At 32.4% G+C, this 20,503-nt stretch overlaps 3 protein-coding genes across 5 annotated transcripts; 1 reads left to right on the top strand and 2 right to left on the bottom strand.

Annotated features, from left to right (window-relative positions):
- Positions 1–495: 495 nt before the first annotated feature.
- Positions 496–7,923, bottom strand: LOC122599040 (pectinesterase inhibitor 9-like). Of its 3 annotated transcripts, none has more exons than XM_043771488.1 (2): positions 7,809–7,923; positions 496–1,236 (listed from the first exon to the last, which is right to left on the bottom strand). In XM_043771488.1, exon 2 carries the CDS (start codon positions 1,209–1,211, stop codon positions 684–686), a length of 528 nt encoding a protein of 175 aa, XP_043627423.1. In that variant the 5' UTR covers positions 1,212–1,236; positions 7,809–7,923; the 3' UTR covers positions 496–683. The 3 variants fall into 3 exon arrangements, with proteins under 3 accessions (XP_043627423.1, XP_043627424.1, XP_043627421.1); XM_043771489.1 differs by lacking the exon at positions 7,809–7,923 and adding an exon at positions 3,225–3,340; XM_043771486.1 differs by lacking the exon at positions 7,809–7,923 and having other exon boundaries at positions 496–1,851.
- LOC122599041 (pectinesterase inhibitor 11-like) lies at positions 4,537–6,855 on the bottom strand. Its single transcript, XM_043771490.1, has 2 exons — positions 4,989–6,855; positions 4,537–4,789 (listed from the first exon to the last, which is right to left on the bottom strand). Exon 1 carries the CDS (start codon positions 6,516–6,518, stop codon positions 5,916–5,918), a length of 603 nt encoding a protein of 200 aa, XP_043627425.1. The 5' UTR covers positions 6,519–6,855; the 3' UTR covers positions 4,537–4,789; positions 4,989–5,915.
- A 10,807-nt stretch (positions 7,924–18,730) lies between the features above and the next one.
- Positions 18,731–20,196, top strand: LOC122600066 (MYB-like transcription factor ODO1). The gene is made up of 2 exons (XM_043772722.1): positions 18,731–19,082; positions 19,629–20,196. Exons 1-2 carry the CDS (start codon positions 18,820–18,822, stop codon positions 20,155–20,157), a joined length of 792 nt encoding a protein of 263 aa, XP_043628657.1. The 5' UTR covers positions 18,731–18,819; the 3' UTR covers positions 20,158–20,196.
- The last annotated feature ends 307 nt before the right edge of the window (positions 20,197–20,503 follow it).

The raw sequence follows: 20,503 nt of genomic DNA, 5'->3' as shown, positions 1-20,503 counted from the left end.
CAATTGTAATATATGGGCCTTGGCCCATTAAAGTTTATCATGTAATGTAATATGTAGTCATGTACTCTTTATAAGTTTTAATAGATATGCGTTCATTCGTTCAATAATTATGGCTATGGTTTTCAGTTTTCACTAATAACGTGATTTGGAGCCTAAAATTTCTTAAAGCTAAGGGCTCCCCAAAAAACTCGTGCTTGAATGAAAAAAGAAAATTCTACAAATGATAAATTATATTAGGTTCATTTCAATTTAAATGTCATGCTTGACTAATATACATTTAAAAGCTAATTTGCTATGTGTATTTTTCATCAAATATTATATTAAACAAATAAAAATATATAAAATTAAAAAAGATAGACTTACAACTAAAAACAGGAAAATTAAACTGGCAACGAATTGAAGTAGTACGAGTATTAAACTTTGACTACAAGGCTAATAACAGTTGGGAACAAAGACATCTATGAGTAACACATACAATATATATTTTGTATCAGAAGCTGTAACTAAATTAAAAAACGAAAACAAAAGTGTTTAACATTGTATACATAAAAGTCACTAATACATTATTGTCTAGTCTTTAACGAACAACCTGATCGATATTCTATGTAGTTTCCATTCCAACACGAAACTTATATATTTCTAAAACATATTCATTAGTTTAGAGAGATCACCATAAACAACACTCAAGGAATGTGTGTACGGCCGGCCTTATGCCTCAAAGCAAACCTATTGACTAAAGCAAGTGCATTACTAGTGAGTTCAGACACATAATTCATTCTCCGGATCACGGCAGCTTTCACAGGTCCATCCATTGAAGCATCAGAGAATCCTCTAGAACAAGTGTTCTGATTTGTTAAAGCAGAACTAACCCATGTTTGGACATTACTCATGTGCCATTCAAAAGTACTCTGACTCCTAAACTGACCCATTTGACCGAATTCTTGAACCGATTGGTTCAAACTTGAGACGCAGTTATTCATGCTGTTGACACAGTCTTTTACGGCTTGGTACACGACTGGGTTTAGCCCTGTGGAGTTGGCTAGTTTGGAAATGTATGCTGATGTGGACTTAGCGTTGGCTAGACTGACCGAAATGGCTGTTTTGGCTAGACGTTGATCGTTTTGTTGGATGGAACTCGCGTACTTTGAGAGGCAACGAACACATAGAGACGGGTAGCGCGTAGTTCTGCACGAGGCAGAGACGTAGTTCATATCGGCTGGATCAGTGGCTGCATTGCTAGCAGGTATATAGAGGGTGATTAAAAGAAGTAGCATGTAAATTAGCCCTTGGTTGCCCATAAGTGATCAAGACTAATTAATAGTGGTTTATACTTTATAACTAGGCTTGTGAGTTGTGACTAGTTATATGTAGAAAGATATATGAAGATTTTAAGAAAGGAATTGAAGTGAAGTTTTGATTGTTTTGATTTGAACAAAATGAGAAGGGTTTGAAGGGTTTATATGCTAGTTTCAAAAACCTTAAACCACTTGGTTAAGGGAGGTTCTAGAATAATTAAAAATAATAAACCATCTATCAATGGATTGAATCAAGAGGTAGTCACGTCACGTGGTCTTTTGCACGAATTTAGAACCATCCTTTTTTGAGATCGATCGACTCAAGAGAGATGGACAGAAGTCACGTGTTCTTCTTTAATACTCTCCACTTGCTTTCCCATATGTTTTGACTTTATATATAGATATGTATATTCTATTAGTCAGTAGTTACAAGTTCTATCAAAATGTACGTTGCGATAACTCTTATTATCAAACAGCTAAATGATACACCTTACATTATACAATTTATTTATTTTAAAAGTATATACTTTGTCTTAACCGGATTCTAACTAAAATAGTTATTCGGCGAACTTTACACCGTAATTTTTGCGACTTCCTACATAACATATTATCAGAACTACAAACATATATGGTGATCGACTTATACTACAGGGAACATAATTTGATAATGTACCTTATACCATTTGCTATTCTATGTGCCGAATAATTATAATCGAAGTTTTTTATATTTTTTATTGTATGTATGTAAGTAATCTCATAGCAATCCATCAATAGATAATGGAGTAGTACCCGTTACTAATGTAGTTTGAGCCTACATGTGAAGTTAAGACACACTGGTTCGATCCATAAGGATGCCTAAATCATGTGGGTATTAAGTCTAAAGTATTTTACTGGTATCATAACCCTTATGGGGTGGGATGATATAGATCCAATGTGGTTCCGAGGACAGGGTGTCCTCCTTTACCATTTGTTTTATCGCCACTAAGAAAACCATTTTGTACGTATGTAGTTGTCAAAACCGTTTAGTCATTGATTCTAAACAGTGTTGCAAGCCTCTTGTTTGAGTTTACAACCAAGAGTTCATGTTGGTAACTAACCAAGAAAGAACCCTTTCTACTCAACCGTGTCAACAATATAATACAGCATATAAAGACGACAAAATAGTGCATAAAAAACAAGCTAGGCAAGCAAGAGTAGTCAAAGATCTACATATAAGGTGGATCATTAATTAAAAGCATACATACATGTAGATAAACAGCTATATATGACAAGTTTTTCTAAGTAATAGAATAGTGATACTAGATTGACATGAATTGGTCGGTATCGACTACTAGGCAGATAGGAGACAACCGTTGACATTTCTTAATATAAATATACACTCCATCTGTGAACAAATACTAAGATATTTGAAGTCCACGCTTAGTTTCTTCCGATATTAACACAAATTTTTAAATATCTTCTACTCATCCTAACAACCCGACTTTAGCTTTATATGGGAGCATCAAATAATTGCACATGAGTTGATGGGTGCTAAGTAGGTAAATTTAACGACTTCCTATCGAGGTAATTAATTTAATGGAATAATCGTGCAAAATGTCAACTATTTTTCATCTTATAATTCAAAATCTAAAAAAAGCTCTACAAAATCATGTCGACCAATATATTATGTGACATGATTCACAGCTTACGAGAGCGATATGACATAAAATTGGTTTCTCTAAGGGGGAGAGGTATAGTACCGATCTTTTGGCATTTTGGCAAAAATTGGCACATTTTAAACCAATAAAAACATGACATGTGGCCTTCAAAATATTAGCCAAAACAAAGCCAAATATAAGGGTGTAGGTGTGATTTTTGTGCCAAAACATGCCGATCGGCTTCTGTACTATGTATGTATATATAATAAGGGTGTAGGTGTGATTTGTGTACCTCGATTCTCACACTTCAAGCATCCAACGTCTATTTTGATCGGTTATATTTGGCCGATTGGTTTTGCCGATGCTCTTGCCAATTTTTGCCACAAAGTAGGAGGTAGGGGAGCCGACTTGCCGATTGGAGCCGATTGTTTTTGCCGATTACAACCTTTCCCCTAATGACTTATGTTTGGAGTGTCTAAACACAATATATACTACTTAGTGAGGTATAAGTGAAAAAGATAAATTTACAAACTCATACCTTTACTAGCTAAATTATAAGGGTGCTATCACTGTCGTCATTTTGTAGTGTCTTATTTGAGCTTTATCCTTTTGTATCTTCTGTTTAGTTATGGTTTCATACTTTCACAGTTCAATAAAATCCTAACTCTAAAAGTAAAACTATCAGTTCGAGCTCGGAGATGTTAATATATGGTTATTCAATGTGAGGCTTTGCCTTGTTATAACCTCACAAAAATACAAACAAAAAATGCAGACAAATGTTCTCTTAATGAAGGCGTAGTAGACGGAGGCATCAAATAATCAAGAAAATGTTAGTGATCATAGAAGATATGTTGAAGAACATCAAATGACGAATTGACTAAAATTCATTCCTGATATGAATTTTTCGAGAAGTTTTTTTGAACCAAATAAGTGGGTAAATATTAACAACAATATAAAGGAAGTTCAAGTTAAAAATGGTCCAGAAAGAAGACTAATATTAGATTTTGGGAGCCTATATCTCATGGGTGATTCACTGATAACTGATTTGTTTATTCAACCTTTCAACTGCTTTTCATCGACTTAAGATTAACACCATTACTTTCTCCTATATTCCCTTTCAACCCTAAACTCTTCCACAGCAACATGCCAACACATTAGCCCTCCAAGTCTATATCATTCTAAGTTCACTACCCTGCATTTTTATAGTAAATAATACTCCTTATAAGTTTATCCATGCCAACATAATATCAACAGAGGGTTATTCAGAATCATTACCAAGGTGAAATAATGAGGTGGAATTGTGCTAAGAGTAGGAGAGGATGGGGCTTTATACTTATTGATAAAAAGGTTATACCTAGTACACGTTTAGACGTTTTCAGTTTAATTAACTTTTGCTCAAACGAAGTTCCGAAGGTGACAATTTTGACCCACTTGAGGGTCAAATTGGTTTCAATTTGATTTTCTCGCAAGGTTAAAATTAATGGAAGTTGCCGACATCTACTTTTAAAGCAGACTATCCTAAATCAACCCACACCCTTTTGGGAGCCCATATAAGTACCATCTTTCCCCCATCGATTACAAGAAATTGAGTAAAGCAAACAATATAAGTTTAAAATGAATTGTGGGGAACCAGCAAGCCCACCAGGGCACCATTAGACTAGACATTAAGTACAGACTTCAATCAATTAATAAGCTCCCTCTTATGCTGGCTTAAGAATATGCGTACCTAGTTCTTCCAAGAAATCATAAAATAAGGTTTAATTAATTCATAGAGTTTAATTACAAAATTATTTTCTAAAGCTTAAAGTTCATGAAAAATGCCTTCAAATTGTTTTTTTTTTTCTCGCTTCACAAGCCCTGAAAATCAAATCAAAATAACAACCAAATGAAGTCTATCAATACCATATCCATGAATACATATCTGTCCAAGATTAAGATCATGATGTAACTAATGTCCAAAATAGATCATTTAGCACCAAAAGTAGCTTACTGAGCGATCTTATGCCAGCCTACATGTGCTCATAAATTTGGCTACAATTTGCAGTAAAAAGCGTACCTTCGTGGACGTATTCATGTGGCGCCAAGTGATTATGAGATCAGAAGAAACATGATCTATCTTGCAAATCTTTGTAGGAAGGAATATCAAGATGGCTTGTCAGAGGGACTTGCATTGCCTCTCTAATAAGCCTTAATTAGGAGCAACTTAACACCAAAATCATTATACCCGGTGAACCACATAACTTGAGTTCAACAATGATACAAATGATTGAAAAATAGTAGCAGGTATATGAGCAACCCAAAGACAAAGTAGTAGCTACTTTCTACAGATGTTAAGTTATATAAAAGGATGAGGTTTTCCCTATTCAAGTTACTTGGGGACGCATATCTTTTATTTACTCATATGTACATGGCCTAAGTGGTATCCCGTGATTCGTGACTGTTTCTAAACTTTTCCCTGGCCATCTCCAGGACTATACCTAGCTGTATACGATCGTGGCATCTATCATAAAGAGGTCTAGGATGTTAACAACATTTCTGAGTACTTGAGTTCGTTGGTTAAAATTGTCAATGCATTAACTACTTATATGGTTAACGCATAAACTGTTTAGCATCAAGTATCATGCCGGGCTTTAAATTTTACAACATGTAAACATGACCGAATTTGCATGTAAAAGCACACATTTACTAAAATTATCTAGAAAGACAAAGGTTATCATAAAAGTGCCATTTTTATTGTATTATGTATAAGTTACATCAACTGCATGGTGAACAAAACCTGAACAGGACAAAGCCTTATCCACGGAAACAGACTATTCTACATGATAACCAGTAGCATATAGACCTGTCAAAAACAATCCTTAAGGATACAAAAACCCATGGCACACTATAATAGTACTAGAAGGCCAACCTACCACCAAAATGATATATAAACCGTCGCTTAACCAGATACAAGTTAGCGAGACAGTATATCAGGAGTTGCCACTTAAGGCTTATGTGTAGCCTGTTTATGCCTCGTAGCAAACCCATTTACCAAAGCGAGTGCATTACTAGTGATTTGTGCAACAGAACTAATCTTCTTATTGACAGCATCCTTCACATGACCATTCATTGATCTGTCAAAAAAACCTCCAGTACACGTGTTTTGGTTTGTAAGGGCAGAACTGACCCATGTTTGGACATTACTCATGTGCCAAACAAAATTTTGGCCCTTAAACTGACCCATCTTACCGAGCTCCTGAACTGACTGAGTTAAACTTGCCACACAGATATTCATGCTGCTGACGCAGTCTTTCAGGGCTTGGGACTCACTTGGTTTTAGTTTCGAGGTTGCAGACATTTTGGAAAGATATGCAACCGCAGACTTGGCGTTGTTTAGGCTGACAGCTATGGCTGCTTTGGCTAGCTGCTGATCGTTTCCTTGGATAGAATTAGCAAAATTTGAGAGACTGTTGACACATAAAGCAGGGTGCAAAGTGGTTTGGCATGAAGTTTTAACAAAGTTTAGAGAGGCAGGATTGGTGACAGCACCAGTGGTGTGTTGGACAGTGATCAGGAGGACTATCGAGAAATACAAAAATTTATCCATGCTTATATAAATAAAAAAAATCGGAATACTTATCGAGAGCAAAGGATTTGTTGGTATGTAGAATGATTACTCAAGATGAAGAAGTGATCAGTGGATTTGGATGAAGAAAATGAGAAGGTTTGGGGGCTTTATATACTTGGTAAAAAGACTGTAACCTAAATCTTTAGAAACGTGCAGTTCAAATAAAGTTAAGAAAAACGTTTCGTTAGATTATATCAGGAGAAAGTCATGTGCCATGAAATCTTAAATGTATGTAGTAATGCTTTATAATAATGTTAATGAAAGGCAAAAGATAGGGAAGGAAATCACCAAGAAGCTAGCGAGGCAAGTGTTGAATACTAGTCAAAGGTCCAAATTAACTAATGGGATTAATGATGGGAAACTAATTAAAAATGGTAGTTTAAACAGCTGGTTCATGAGCAACTGTGAGAAGTTTAGATTAAGCAATAGACATACGAGAATAATCTAAAGTGGCAGGGCGGTGTTGGACGCTATGCAACGCAAACAAAAATCTATCATATATACAAGCACGCGGTTTATTGACTTTAATTTCTTGAAATAAGTACTCTTTCACAAGTGGGAGATATAGTAATATCGTAAGTCCATGCTTGAAACTAACACAAGATCCAATAGTCGTCATCCTCATATCTGTTATCCCTTAACTCGCCCAACTACGAAATGTTAATAGTAAAATACAGTAAAGATTGACAATATTTAAGGAAGCTAGTGGCAGTAAATTGTGCAGACAGGGTTGGAAGCCAATACAGTGAAGTGTAGGCGTCGTGCGCTATTGGTTGCTATATGGTTTCAACAAGTAAATCACATCACATTGGTTGCAAGTGTAAGGCGTCGTGCGATTTTGGTATTATAACAATCTCAAGTAGATTTGATTGTGTAAATCGTTTAATAGACGACACACTTGTTTAAGTAATTAGCAAGTTAATTCGACTTAAAGATAACTATTGACACGGGGAGATAATCGTGCACAAATGTCCCTCATAAATCAAAACCTCTCTTGCTTTCGGGTCTAGTTAAAAAAATGAAATGCATAAAAAGATGTATCAGATTAAAGAACCTCTCTGATATTTTAGCCATTTGTTTCTTTTTATGTAACATGTATTTTTCCTGATGTGAAAATTATATAAGCCATACTATCTTTTAGGTTATCAAAACTGGCAACACAGCATCAGTTTATATACCATAACAATGAATACAATTAAAAGTTTTTATAAAGTATGAATTATAGTAGTAATAAATTACAAGTCCAAATTATATAGGATAGATACGCACCAGTTACAGTATCTCGTTACACTTGTTACAGGACTTGTGGCCGGCGGCAAGACAGGCACAAAAGTAAATGCAATTGCCGGTCATCAAGCATAACATTCAGTGTTGGGTTTCTCTATATGGGCCTAGCCCAAACATTCGACCACGAGTGGGTTTTTTTAATTTTTTTTTTTTTTTTAAAAGTTAGTTTCGATTCAGACGTGCTGAAGACAATTTTAACCAGCGATTTGCTGGACCTCCAATCCACTCCTCATTGAAAATACCTTGAGATGAGAAACCCAAGACTCGAACCCAAGACCTTGAAAAAAACTCACCTCCGGGACCCACATAATGGATTTAGAATATACCTCTCGCCAACCCACCTAAATGGAGTTGTACCATCATATTATATTAATGATTTATTAATGTTTTTGACTTTATGTTACCGGGTGTTTGTGTTTGGATAAAGAAAAGAGTTTTTTATAGGTTTGAATATATTTTTATCTTTATTTTTATTTTATTACATTATAAAAATTGTGTTATGTTGTTGAAAAGTAAAAAGAAAATAAAGAGTTTGAATATATTTTTATCTTTATCTTTATTTTTATTTTTATTTTTTCCATTTATAAAAGCTTACCTAATTGCTTTTATTGAACTAATTTTACGCCTTAAACTCTTATCTTCTAATATATCCTCACTATTACTTTTACATCAATTACATCTACATCACCCTACAACATTTGACGATGCCACCAACGTCACCCCACCATCAAACTGTCGTTGCTGTTACTATCGCCGTTTTACGTGGGTACCTTGCTAGTATTTAGGAATTGTACTAGGATGTGATAGATCATATGAATTTTGAACATTTTCCATTTTGTATAGTTAAACTTTCATTTCCCTTCTATATTGTGAATCATTTTTATTTTTTTGATGATCTCGTGTTTAATAGTTAATAACTTATTATTTGTATTTTTACCCCCATGTAGTATTATGATGCATCTTCTTAAACTTTAAGTTTTGTTTCCCCCTTAGAGATTACATTGTTTTTGATCCCTTAGGTTTAGTTGATGATTTTCCTATCAATTTTTTTTATTCATCGCAAACACATGAAAAAAAAAATCTACCTTGTTTGATTAATAAGGAAGTCAACAAATATCTATAGTTAGAAAAAAATTGAGAGATTTTCAAAAGTACCCATAAAGCCAATGAAACATTCGAATCATTATCTTGATTCTGTATGCACTTCATTTCTTGCTTACCAAACTCCCCATCTTTTCAACTTTCATTAAGATATGTATCATCACATTTTGGTTGAAGAATGTATTCCAATATTTAGTCAATCATTATGTAGTTGAACCCAACTCTCTCTATCTTTGTTAAACACTAAATTCAAACACTAGTAAGAACTTAGGATTAAACACTTAAATGTCTAATAAAAGTAATGGTAAAAATGAGTTGAATTGGAGGCTACCAATAATAAAGTAGATCGTTTATGCATGTAGTAGCATAATATAATAAATCATATATTAATATTTCCTCATCTCAAAATAAATATTAAAAAAACCTCAAAGTTTTAAGAAAGGGGATATAGTTATATATAAGATATTGTGCAGCAGTAACATATTTTTTGACTTGTGATTCGAAACGTGACTTGACTCGTAAAAAGCGAGATATTTTTATATATCACGTACGCTACTCTCTTCTCAAGAATCCATACATCCCTTATCAGTGTATGGACAAGTATCTTTCGAGCACATATTAGGAAAAGAAAAGGGGGGAAGCAACTCATAAAAAGGCTTCGCTCCCAGATCGCTTCGTTTGTATAATTATATATATGTGACGTTTTAAGAAATAAATTATAAGTTGATTATTTTAATATATTTACAAAAAGTTGAGTATTCAATAATTTTGATTCACAAACTTAATGTTTATCTTTAAATTCGAATTAAAAGAATTAATATATTTATTATATATATGTTATATATATATAATCTTAATCTTAATATATACTATAAGACAGTTGAATTATTGACTAATTAACCAATTAAATCGCTCAATTTCATCAAATTGACTATCGCTTATGTCATCATTTAAATTAAATATAAATTAAAATCCCAATAATCATTATCCAAATATATTATTATATTAATATTTATATTAACTTGTACAAAAAGTCTCATTAATTTACACTTTTTTATTTTCCATTAATAATTTACACTTTTAGTCCTAAATACTTAATTTATATTTATTTTTAGCCATAACTTGAGAGGATTTTTAAAAATTTACAATTATTTAATTAATTAAAAAAATTTCAATATATGAAATATTGTCTATAAAAAATTATTTCAAAACCTAATGACTTATTAACAAATATTAGATTAGATTTTCATAAATTGTAAATATTAATATTTAGCTTAATATCTAATTAACACAATTTGTACTCTAGATACATATTTCAAACATAATAACAAATGACGATATACAATATTTTTATCCTAAACACTACAAGAATCACAGAATATGAGACAATCACAGAACAACACACGATTTACAACAGAAATTACTAGACTATTAAATCCAAATCAATATGAACTTATTCAAGGTTTATTCTATCTCTCAATCAAATAGATATATAATGTTCCCCTTTTTTATATATTAGTTTTGCGTATTAATGTTTGAAGTTACAATTGTCACTCAAATCAAGAGTCTTAATTGTTATCAAAGAATATGAAAACAATCCTAATTGCTATCTAATTATCATAGGACAGGTGATTGAAAATAAACCTATGCGTGCTATGGGATTTGTCAAGTACAAGATCACAAGTATGTTTATATTTTAATTCTTATTTATCTTTTATAATAATATCACATTATGAGTATAACTGGTTTCAAAAAATTTTATTATAAAAGAATTATTATAGCATGTGGAATGACTACGACAAACAATTCCATCCATATGTCTCAGCTAATAATGACAGTGACAAACCTATGATTACTGTACAACAACTTGCAAAGTATAACACTTAGAACCGTATATCTTCAAAATTATAAACTTTTATAACTTAAATGTATCTATATCTAATAGTGATAATATCGTAAACCCGTGTTCAGTGTTGAACACGGGTCTAAAATCTAGTATATACTATATATAATATAACCATAAAAATAATAACTAATATTTAATCATAGTATCAATGTACAACGATCAAAAGTCTGCAATTTGTATTGACTTGACCTAAGTTCAAAGAGTAAAGATAAAAAAGAGTCACCTGAGTCGATCACCTTATTTTTGGTGTAAATTGACATTACTTATGAGAGACAACTTGTGACTCATGGGAATCTAACAATTATGATCAGGACTATTGGGAGGTGATTCATGGAATCATGGGGGAAGATGTCTCACTCTCATTAGTTTAAATGTATTTAGTCCTTTTTAGATATGCACATTTTTTTCCTACAATATACATGTATCTTATTTTCTTCTCTTTTATGTTAAGTGAGAATGCAAGAATCCTACAGATTTGGAAATGTTTAACATTAGTCTAAACTATTGTAGAGAAAATATAGGCAGTTGGTCACAGTTCGAACGTCAAAGAACAATATATGCGAATTGAAAGAGCAGAAAATTTGACCCAATGGTTGGCCAATTGTCGTTTTTTGCATTCTCTTGAAACTCAAACCTTTCTCAAACCATAAAATCGAGCTTCTGTTCTTTTTTCTTTTTTTTCTTTTTTTTTTTTTTTCAATCACAAGCAACACATTATGTAACTCAAAAGCATATATTACGATATATACTACTACTATTATTTATTATTATTATTATTTTTTTTAACTATTATTCTTTTTCTTATATGCCACAAAATTTTATGTGACCACATATAGATGGGCATTCAAGTTTATGAAATCATATATATGATTATTATACAAAAATATACCGTTAACAACTTTTTCTGATTAGGATGGTACGTAGTCAATATATGTTAAAATAATTCTGAAGATTTTATACATGCAAAAATAAAAGGCTAACAATAATCAAAATGTATGAGCTTAACTTAATTTCTAACATTCCAAGTTAATTTCATAAAATTATTTTTAGTTTTGTTTGTTGTATCTTTATTATATATTTATATGTAGAGAATATGGAGTATGTGGCTGTTATACACCTAAGTTTGGGTATAGAACCTCTCACATACTAATTTTTTAATATATATATGTAAATGTTTGGTCCTTCATGAATTTTATGGATTAAAAAAACAAGATGTGAGAGGTTCTACACCCAAGCTTAGATGTATAACCATTTTATGATATATACAAGGACGGAAATCATAAAACCTAGTTTCGGAGTTCATACATTTTGAATGCGCCTAGCTAGCTTATATAATTTGATTACATTTACAATCCCTAAATAGCGAAAAACTTCCATCTAGGTCCGTGCAATTGGGCAAACTATGTGGTGATCACATGCTTCATATATCATGTAAGATGTTTAATTAGTTTAATTTGCAAGAGTAATTACATAAACATTTTCAAGTTCAACCGTGTGACATTTGGTTCACTAGCTAGTATCAGTACATTCCTATAACTTGTTAGTCATTGGCTCAAGTCTCGTCATGGAGATCTCTCAGTTCCATTCCTTCAAGTTCTTGTCCATGCTTGTATTTTTATTTGTATGTTTCAAAATTATTGTCTCTAGCTTTAATACAAATAGAAAAATCTTTAAATGGAAAATTTTAGAATAATTGAACTTAAATCTTAAAAAAAAAAAATTGTCATTTTGATTGGTCGATTGAATTTAAAGTCAGCCAAATTTCTAATATATTATAAGATTAATTTTGCGGAAAGAAATAAAAAAATTTCATACACACAAATTAAATAGAATTTAAATAACTTTTTTAACCGAAAAATATTAACCTTCCACACGAAGGACATGTAAACGTAGAGATGACGGAAAGACTGATGTTATGTTGGAGTAAGAGTGCAATTACAAATACTTTTGTGTAGGAAAATGGGAAGTAGATTTTGTTGGACTAATTGCAACTTAAACCCCTGTATGTTTTATATAACGCACTAGTCACCCTAGAATTAATAAAAGTTATCTTATCTTAATAATTATATATATATATATATTATATATATATATATGAGATATTTTGAGACCACCTCTTATTTTAGGACCAACTAGGACCATTGATTTTTGTACACCATCATCATTTACTATGATATACAAGATTTTTTTGTAAAAACACTTAGACTTTCTGGCGACGGGCCCACCAGAAAATCATGTGTAAGTTAAGTTACACATATGTCAATTACTTACACATGTGACACATGTGTAAGTAACTTACACATGTATAAGTTAACTTACACATGATTTTTCTGTGGGCCCGTCGCTGGAAAGTCTTAGTGCTTTTATAAAAAAGTCTTGTATATCGTAGTAGATCATGATGGTGGTGTGTAACTTACGAAAATCAATGGTCCTTTTTTGGATTTTTTTTAGTTGATCTCAAATTATCTTTCCTCTATATATATATAGAGTTTTGTTCATTTGAGGCTTAAAATTTCCTTGGAAACTAGGGGACAAATCTTGGCCATTGGATTATCTCTTCAAAAATAAATCCCTACCCTTGATTTCCCTCCCTTCCCCTTCCTCTCGTCTCTTTCCCCCCACCAAGCGCACACACACACATACAATTTGATCCCCCGTTTTTCCGGCGACGGGATCTTGAACCACCGTGATCTCCACCTTTATCTCTGACCGGCGATGGCGACCAACTCCTCCTCCTTCTTCTCCAGCGATACAACCGCCGGAAAATGCAACAACTTCGCCGAAAACCTTCAAACGCCGATAAAACCTTTGTTCCTTCGAATTAGAACATCACACTTACACCAAAACACTCACAATCACACCGTGAACAAACCTGACCAGAAATTAATCCGATCTATACTCGCCGGAAAACTTGAAAAACTCACCGAAAAAATTAAAAAAACACTATAGCTTTGTTGTTTCTTCAAATTAATGCATGAAACTTGTACCAAATCACTCAGAAACACATTCCGCACAAACCCTAGCCAATAAACATTGTTTTTGAGCTCGCCGGAAAAATCACAGGTCGCCGGAAAAATCACAATCCACCATCTCTTGGATCGCCACCCATCAAATCCATACCATTCCCATATGCGTCCCTTGACGGTCAGTTTAAAACGGAATTGATTAGCCGGAAACGAAATTGATTAGCCGGAGAAGTCGCCGAAGAAGATTCGACGGCGTTAGTGTCTTAGTGATTACCAATCAAGCTTGATTTGGCTTGACCAATCAAAGATGATTAGAAAATGTCGCTGGAGTAATCCACCGGAGTAACCAATCAAGCTTGATTGGCTTAGCCAATCAAATATGATTGCACAGTCGCCGGAGTAATCCGTCGGAGTAACCAATCAAGCTTGATTGGCTTGACCAATCAAATATGATTGCACAGTCGTCAGAGTAATTCACCCGAGTAACCAATCATGTTTGATTGGATTTTGATGATGGTTGATCCAAGGGCTTAGATTAGTCCCTTGGTTTCCACCATTGTTTAAAGATCCATATGAATACGACCCTATATATATATATATATATATCCTTAATATAAGACTAGTTATTTATATATGTGTCAAAAATTTTATTTTATTTTATTTTATTTTAAACATCAAGTTAGTAGTTATTAGTTAGGAGCTAGCATTTGAGACATCACTGAACGGTAACATTCAATTGGACAGGATGTGAAACTCAAACTACGCATGTCTAGAATGAGACTCATAACTTTAATTTCAAAACTACGCCTAATAATCTACTCTTATAAATATAAGAAGTGAGGTTCGAATCCCGATGAATTTATACAAGATTTAAGACCTTACCAATAGGTAACTAATAAATTTATTATGTGGCAAAGTTGCTACAATCTAACAACCGTTTATAGAAGCCTTATTGGTGATGCCAATGCTACCAAAAATAGCTTCAATATATAATCTACCATTTTTGGGTCTCTTTTAGTTGCTAACTAGTAAAATACTGACACTTGACTAATGGATTAATAAGATTCCAAGTGATAAAGTAAAAGCTAGCCTTACTCATCGCTATCTAGTTATATACGACACGTGGCTTGTGTGTGAAAATTAAGTAATAGCTGGATTAAAGAGTTTTAATTTGCATATAAATTGTCGTTGGTTTTTAACATGTTTAACAATGAGATGAATCATATCATAAAAGTTATTATATATAGTATAGGTATGAAGTTATGTAACTAACAAACCAGCCTCTAGTTAGCTAAGTAGCTAGCTACAAAAGCAACCAAGCTGGCCTTGAGTTGCCAGTTAGGAAATTTAAGAAACATCTAGCCAATGTGAGTTGTACCAAATTGGGTGTCCGCTTGTTTAAAAAACATTCTAGCTAGCTAGGTTACATATTTTAAACGCGATATATATATATATATATAGTGTCGTCTTAAGCTTTTTGGGGGTCTTAAGCAAGATTAAAATTGGGGCCTACTTAATTAACATACAAATTAAAGTAAACATAAATAAATTTAAAAAAAGGAAAAAAAAATCATCTTATATATAGGCTGTTATGTGAAAAGAACACAAAAAAACAAAATTCTGCATCATTTCTAGGAGAAAGTCTTTCATATAATCAAGATTTAATCACTAACTCGTTTGAAATTAGAGTGAAAATCAGCTATTGGATTTTTTGATTTCTTAATAGTTAGGTTTTTTTTCCCTTGATGTTGTAACTTCATTTGTGTCGTCTTTTTTTTTTCTTTTCTAAATGTCAATCATGAGGACGTAAAGTTTATTTGCTTATTTGTTTTTTGCGCATTCTTGTTACTCTTGTATAGTAATAACATATAACACAAAAAGTCTAAAGTCTAAAACATTAAGCCCAAAATATAAAAATGGAGACATTTATATTTTGGGGGCCTTAGGCCCATGCCTAACCTATATATATATAGTAAAGCCGCCTATATATATATATATATATATATATACTAGGTCTTTTACCCCGCGCGATGCGTGAAATATTATAAGTTATTGTTAGGTTAGTGTTAATTTAAACCCTTTGACGTAGACACACACAATAACTAATATTTTGTTTAATTAGTTCAATGCGATTATTATCTATTTTGCAAAAACATTAATAAAAACAAAACAATGTTAAATATGAATATAATAAATATATCAAATTATCAAAATGTTTTGGAGATACATACGAAGATGAGAAATAATGTTTACACATAAATATAATTTAGATAAAAACGGAAAAAAGAAAATTAGATGATGCAAAATATACATAATTTAATAGAAGCAAATAAATAAAGCTACATATATTTAAGAATGACTTTCTACTGAAACAAAAATATCCATAAACATTTTTTAGCAAAAACACAATTGCATATCAACGAAAAACCCATTTACACCAAATACTACATAACACTTACGTTCTTCAATGTTTATGAAGCTAAATATGATATGAGTGGTCATCTTACAACTTATCAAACAAACAACCACCCCTATAAAAACCTTCAAACTAAAATACTAAATCCATAAGAATTTGAAATAGTAAACCTTATTTTCTTGTAGTTGTGCAACCCGAATCTACTCAAAATTCACTTAGAGAAAAATAAATAAATTATGAATCACGTAACAAAAGAGTTTTATATATGATATTAAAATATTAATATTATTAAAAGAGCTCACATAAACATCAAAACATTAAATGGTCCTGTATGAAATTTTCGTTAAAAACTTTGGTAAACATTTTATTAAAGGAAATGATGACAAAATTTATTGTTTTATGCATTAGTATACAAAATAAACTTTGTGCTAGTTGATCGATGAGAAACAATAATGTGCATGGCAAATCTTTTTTTAATATAATGAAAGAGTTACACTTGCCTTATAAAATTGAATCTAAATAATAAAATAAATATAGTTTCTTCTTTTTCACATATAAATATTGTGGAAAATTTATGGAGACGCCACATAACATAAATCTTACGTGGCAATTTTTTAGAATAACTTTGAGTTTGATGAATGCTTTAGAAGGCTCAATTTCCTACTGTTTTAATAATTATATAGATATATATATAGTTGAATTATCGCTATATATATATATCCGTAAAAAGAAATACATTACACTTCGTATATCGAATCTACCCTATTAACTCCAAGTCTCCAACAATATATATTTCCTCTAGTAGCTAAGATCCACACAATGACACAAAAGAGGAGTTTTAGATTGTTTCCGAGTCTCCACAATGTTCTTCCAAAAACACGAAAACTATAAGAAGGCCACAAGAGTCAATGTTGACTTTATTTGGAAGTTGAAATAAGAAAGCCACATTAGACTACAAGGAATTTTCAAACAAAACTAATGTTTTAAATACCAGTATTTTGGTCGTACAAGTCGGGTACCCGGTACCGGTATACCGGCTGGTACGTACCGGCACGGTAATTTAATAATTGTATTTTTATTTTTATACAAATTCTATAAAACTTGTTACAATTTAACGAAAATAGTCAAAATATAAGTACAATCCACTAAAAAATAATATCAAATATGTATTTCATAACAAAATATAAGTTTTAAAATTTACAAATAACAAAACATAACATTAAAGTATCAAAAAAAAAAATTCAAAAAAAAAATAAAATCAAAATGCCGGTAATACCGGAAATACCGGCCGGTATTGAATAGTGAAAATATCCGACAAAATACCGGGATAGTTGTACCGGGGTACCACCCGGTATCCGGTATTCCGGGTACTACCGGCCGATACATACCGGTATTTAAAACACTGGACAACACTACTTTTACTAAACATCGCGGCTCAAGCTAGCTAGTTTCATCAAGCCTACCGGATCTAGCTAGGTAGCCAGGTTACATGCATGATATTGATCAAAGAACTTTGGCATGGGCTTAACAACTATACCGTACAATATTTGATGAGGGAAATATGGCGAGTAAAAAAAAAATCGGATGGGAATCCCTTGATCCATGCATGTACGTATTATTTGGTACTCATTAATCCCCAACCATTCTAGTATCCAGTAGGTGAATCTCAACTACTTAATAATCTCCTAATTATCTTAAGTTTGCCTTTGACAAGACTTGAACTCAGGATTCCTCTTAAAAAGTGACGGCTGGTGGCCACTGGGCTATTACCCAGTGGTTGAAATATGGCAAGTTTATTCATGTGTGAACTTAATAGTTGCAAAGATATATCTAAATCTAAACTACCTATAAAATATTTGCTCCTTTCAAATTTATTAAAAAAGAACTTGATAAATCTAAAGTATCTCTCTTATTTATTTATTATTTGAATCTCTCTACCTAACTAATATACATATGATACCTTTAATGAAATTATTTACAACATATATTTTTTCAACTATAAAAATAACTACAATACCACGTTTACATTAATTATATTTAGATTAATAACTATATCGTCACCGGCATTGCCATGCCACCCCCGGTGCCGCCATCGCTGTCACCAACCGTCGCCGCCTCGTTGCCGTATCACGCATGCATTTGTCCTGTAACATGTAAATAGTTCTGAAAAAGATTAAAATATTTACACATAATTAGGGTGAAACTAAAACATTATATAAGCGAAAGGATGTTAAATGAAATACAAAATTAGTGAGCTTAATCAATTAATTTCTTTATAGGGTTAGGCTTGTGTGTATGTGAGTTACCAATCATCCTTCCTTTTCACATCCATTATTTAATTAACTTAGGAACCGGGTTGCGGTTCACATGTACCTTTCATCAATATTATTATGGACCTCACCAGATCGAATCTTTCTCTTAATTTCTTTCTTAAAAATTCTTATATTTAAAGGTTGGTGATCGCATATATCTAAATTAATTAGGTAATGTGTGTGTTTGTTGGTCATGTCTTTAATTTTAGCATATTCAATTTCCATCTAGCTAGCTTGTAGCTGTTAGCTTAATATATTTGTGGTGGTTAGCCGACGTACGGTGGTGGACTAGATGGGAAGACAACCTTGTTGTGACAAGTTAGGGGTGAAGAAAGGGCCGTGGACCGTGGAGGAAGACAAGAAGCTCATCAACTTTATTCTTGTGAACGGTCAATGTTGTTGGCGTGCGGTACCTAAGCTAGCTGGACTCCGTCGTTGTGGTAAGAGTTGTCGGCTACGATGGACCAACTACCTCAGACCAGACTTGAAGCGTGGCCTCCTTAACGAGTCCGAGGAACAGCTTGTTATCGATCTCCATGCTCGCCTTGGCAACCGGTGCGTCTCTAGCATGTCGAGTAATTGTGTTTCATTCATTCTATATTATTCTTTCTTGTTGATTAACTACATATATATATTGTTTGTATGAATACTAAAAATTTGACAACATATATATATGAAGCATACACATATATCTAATTGCAATACCGATCGAGTAATTATAAAATAACTTTAATCAAAGAAACCAAAGTTATATACTTATATCAGACTTTGAGCTACTTTGAAAAGGATATATCGACAGATAAACAATATCATATTATCTACACAACAAAATTTTAATAAGGCCATATATGCATAATAACTATATATGTACAAGTAGCTTTGTTGATGCAATTCCTAATTACATTATTGTGCATGACAAGATAAATTTTATGTAAGTAATTTGAATGTATAGTACGACTAATTCTACGTACTATTTTGAATTGTAATTGTCTTCTAGCTAATTAATAAGAGGTCTCTGCAAAAAACCAAAGATATATAGTGTACGTGATTATTAACTAATAATAATAACCAAGGACTTACCCCTTTAATTTGTTAAATTAGATGGTCAAAAATAGCAGCATCGATGCCAGGACGAACAGACAATGAGATTAAGAATCATTGGAACACTCATATCAAGAAAAAGCTTTTGAAAATGGGAATAGATCCGGCGACTCATAAGCCTCTTCAAAAGGACACCGATGCACCTAATCCATCATCTCAAAAACATTCGACACAATCAAGCAATGACAACCATGGAAGTACCGATAGTTCCATTGGAAGCGTCGAGGAGAATCTAAATTGCTGTGCACCTTCCGAAAGCTCCCAAAATATTGAAGAAAATGGAACAAAACCTTTGTTACAAAGCCTTCACGAGGATGACAATAAGTTGTTAAGCTACCTTTTAGGTGAAAGTGAACCTCCAGTTTTTGATGTATCAACATGGGAGTTACCAAACAACGGTGTTAATAGCTTTGCCTCATGGGATGATTGTGGCACATGGTTATTAGATTGCCAAGATTTTGGTGTTCATGATTTTGGACCAGATGCTAATTTCGACGATGTTGAGATTAACATCTTAAATACAAACTAGTAAAAGAAAATGTACGTGTCTTAAAATGAGAAGATGGAAACGGGGAATTAAAGTAATTCTCCATTCATCGGTTAAATCTTACATGTTACCTATTACCATATGTTCATATCTAGTAATTTTAGGTTACGTACTAATGTTTTCTCTTTGTATTCAAAATATAATAACTTGATGCTAGATCGAAGAGAACTTGATTATTATGTTTCACGCCATTAGTTAATACAATAATTAAGTGATCATACAAACTCATATTGAGTATGCATGTATATATTGCCACTTTGCCAGGGGGAGTTGATATGCAATAAAATTTCTTCTCCGTATATAAGATGAAAATTAAGGTATAATATTT

This window comes from Erigeron canadensis, chromosome 5 (assembly GCF_010389155.1).
Source record: "Erigeron canadensis isolate Cc75 chromosome 5, C_canadensis_v1, whole genome shotgun sequence".
NCBI lineage: Eukaryota > Viridiplantae > Streptophyta > Magnoliopsida > Asterales > Asteraceae > Erigeron > Erigeron canadensis.
Note: the sequence above shows the minus strand (reverse complement) of the source record. Positions and strands in the feature narration are given on the sequence as shown.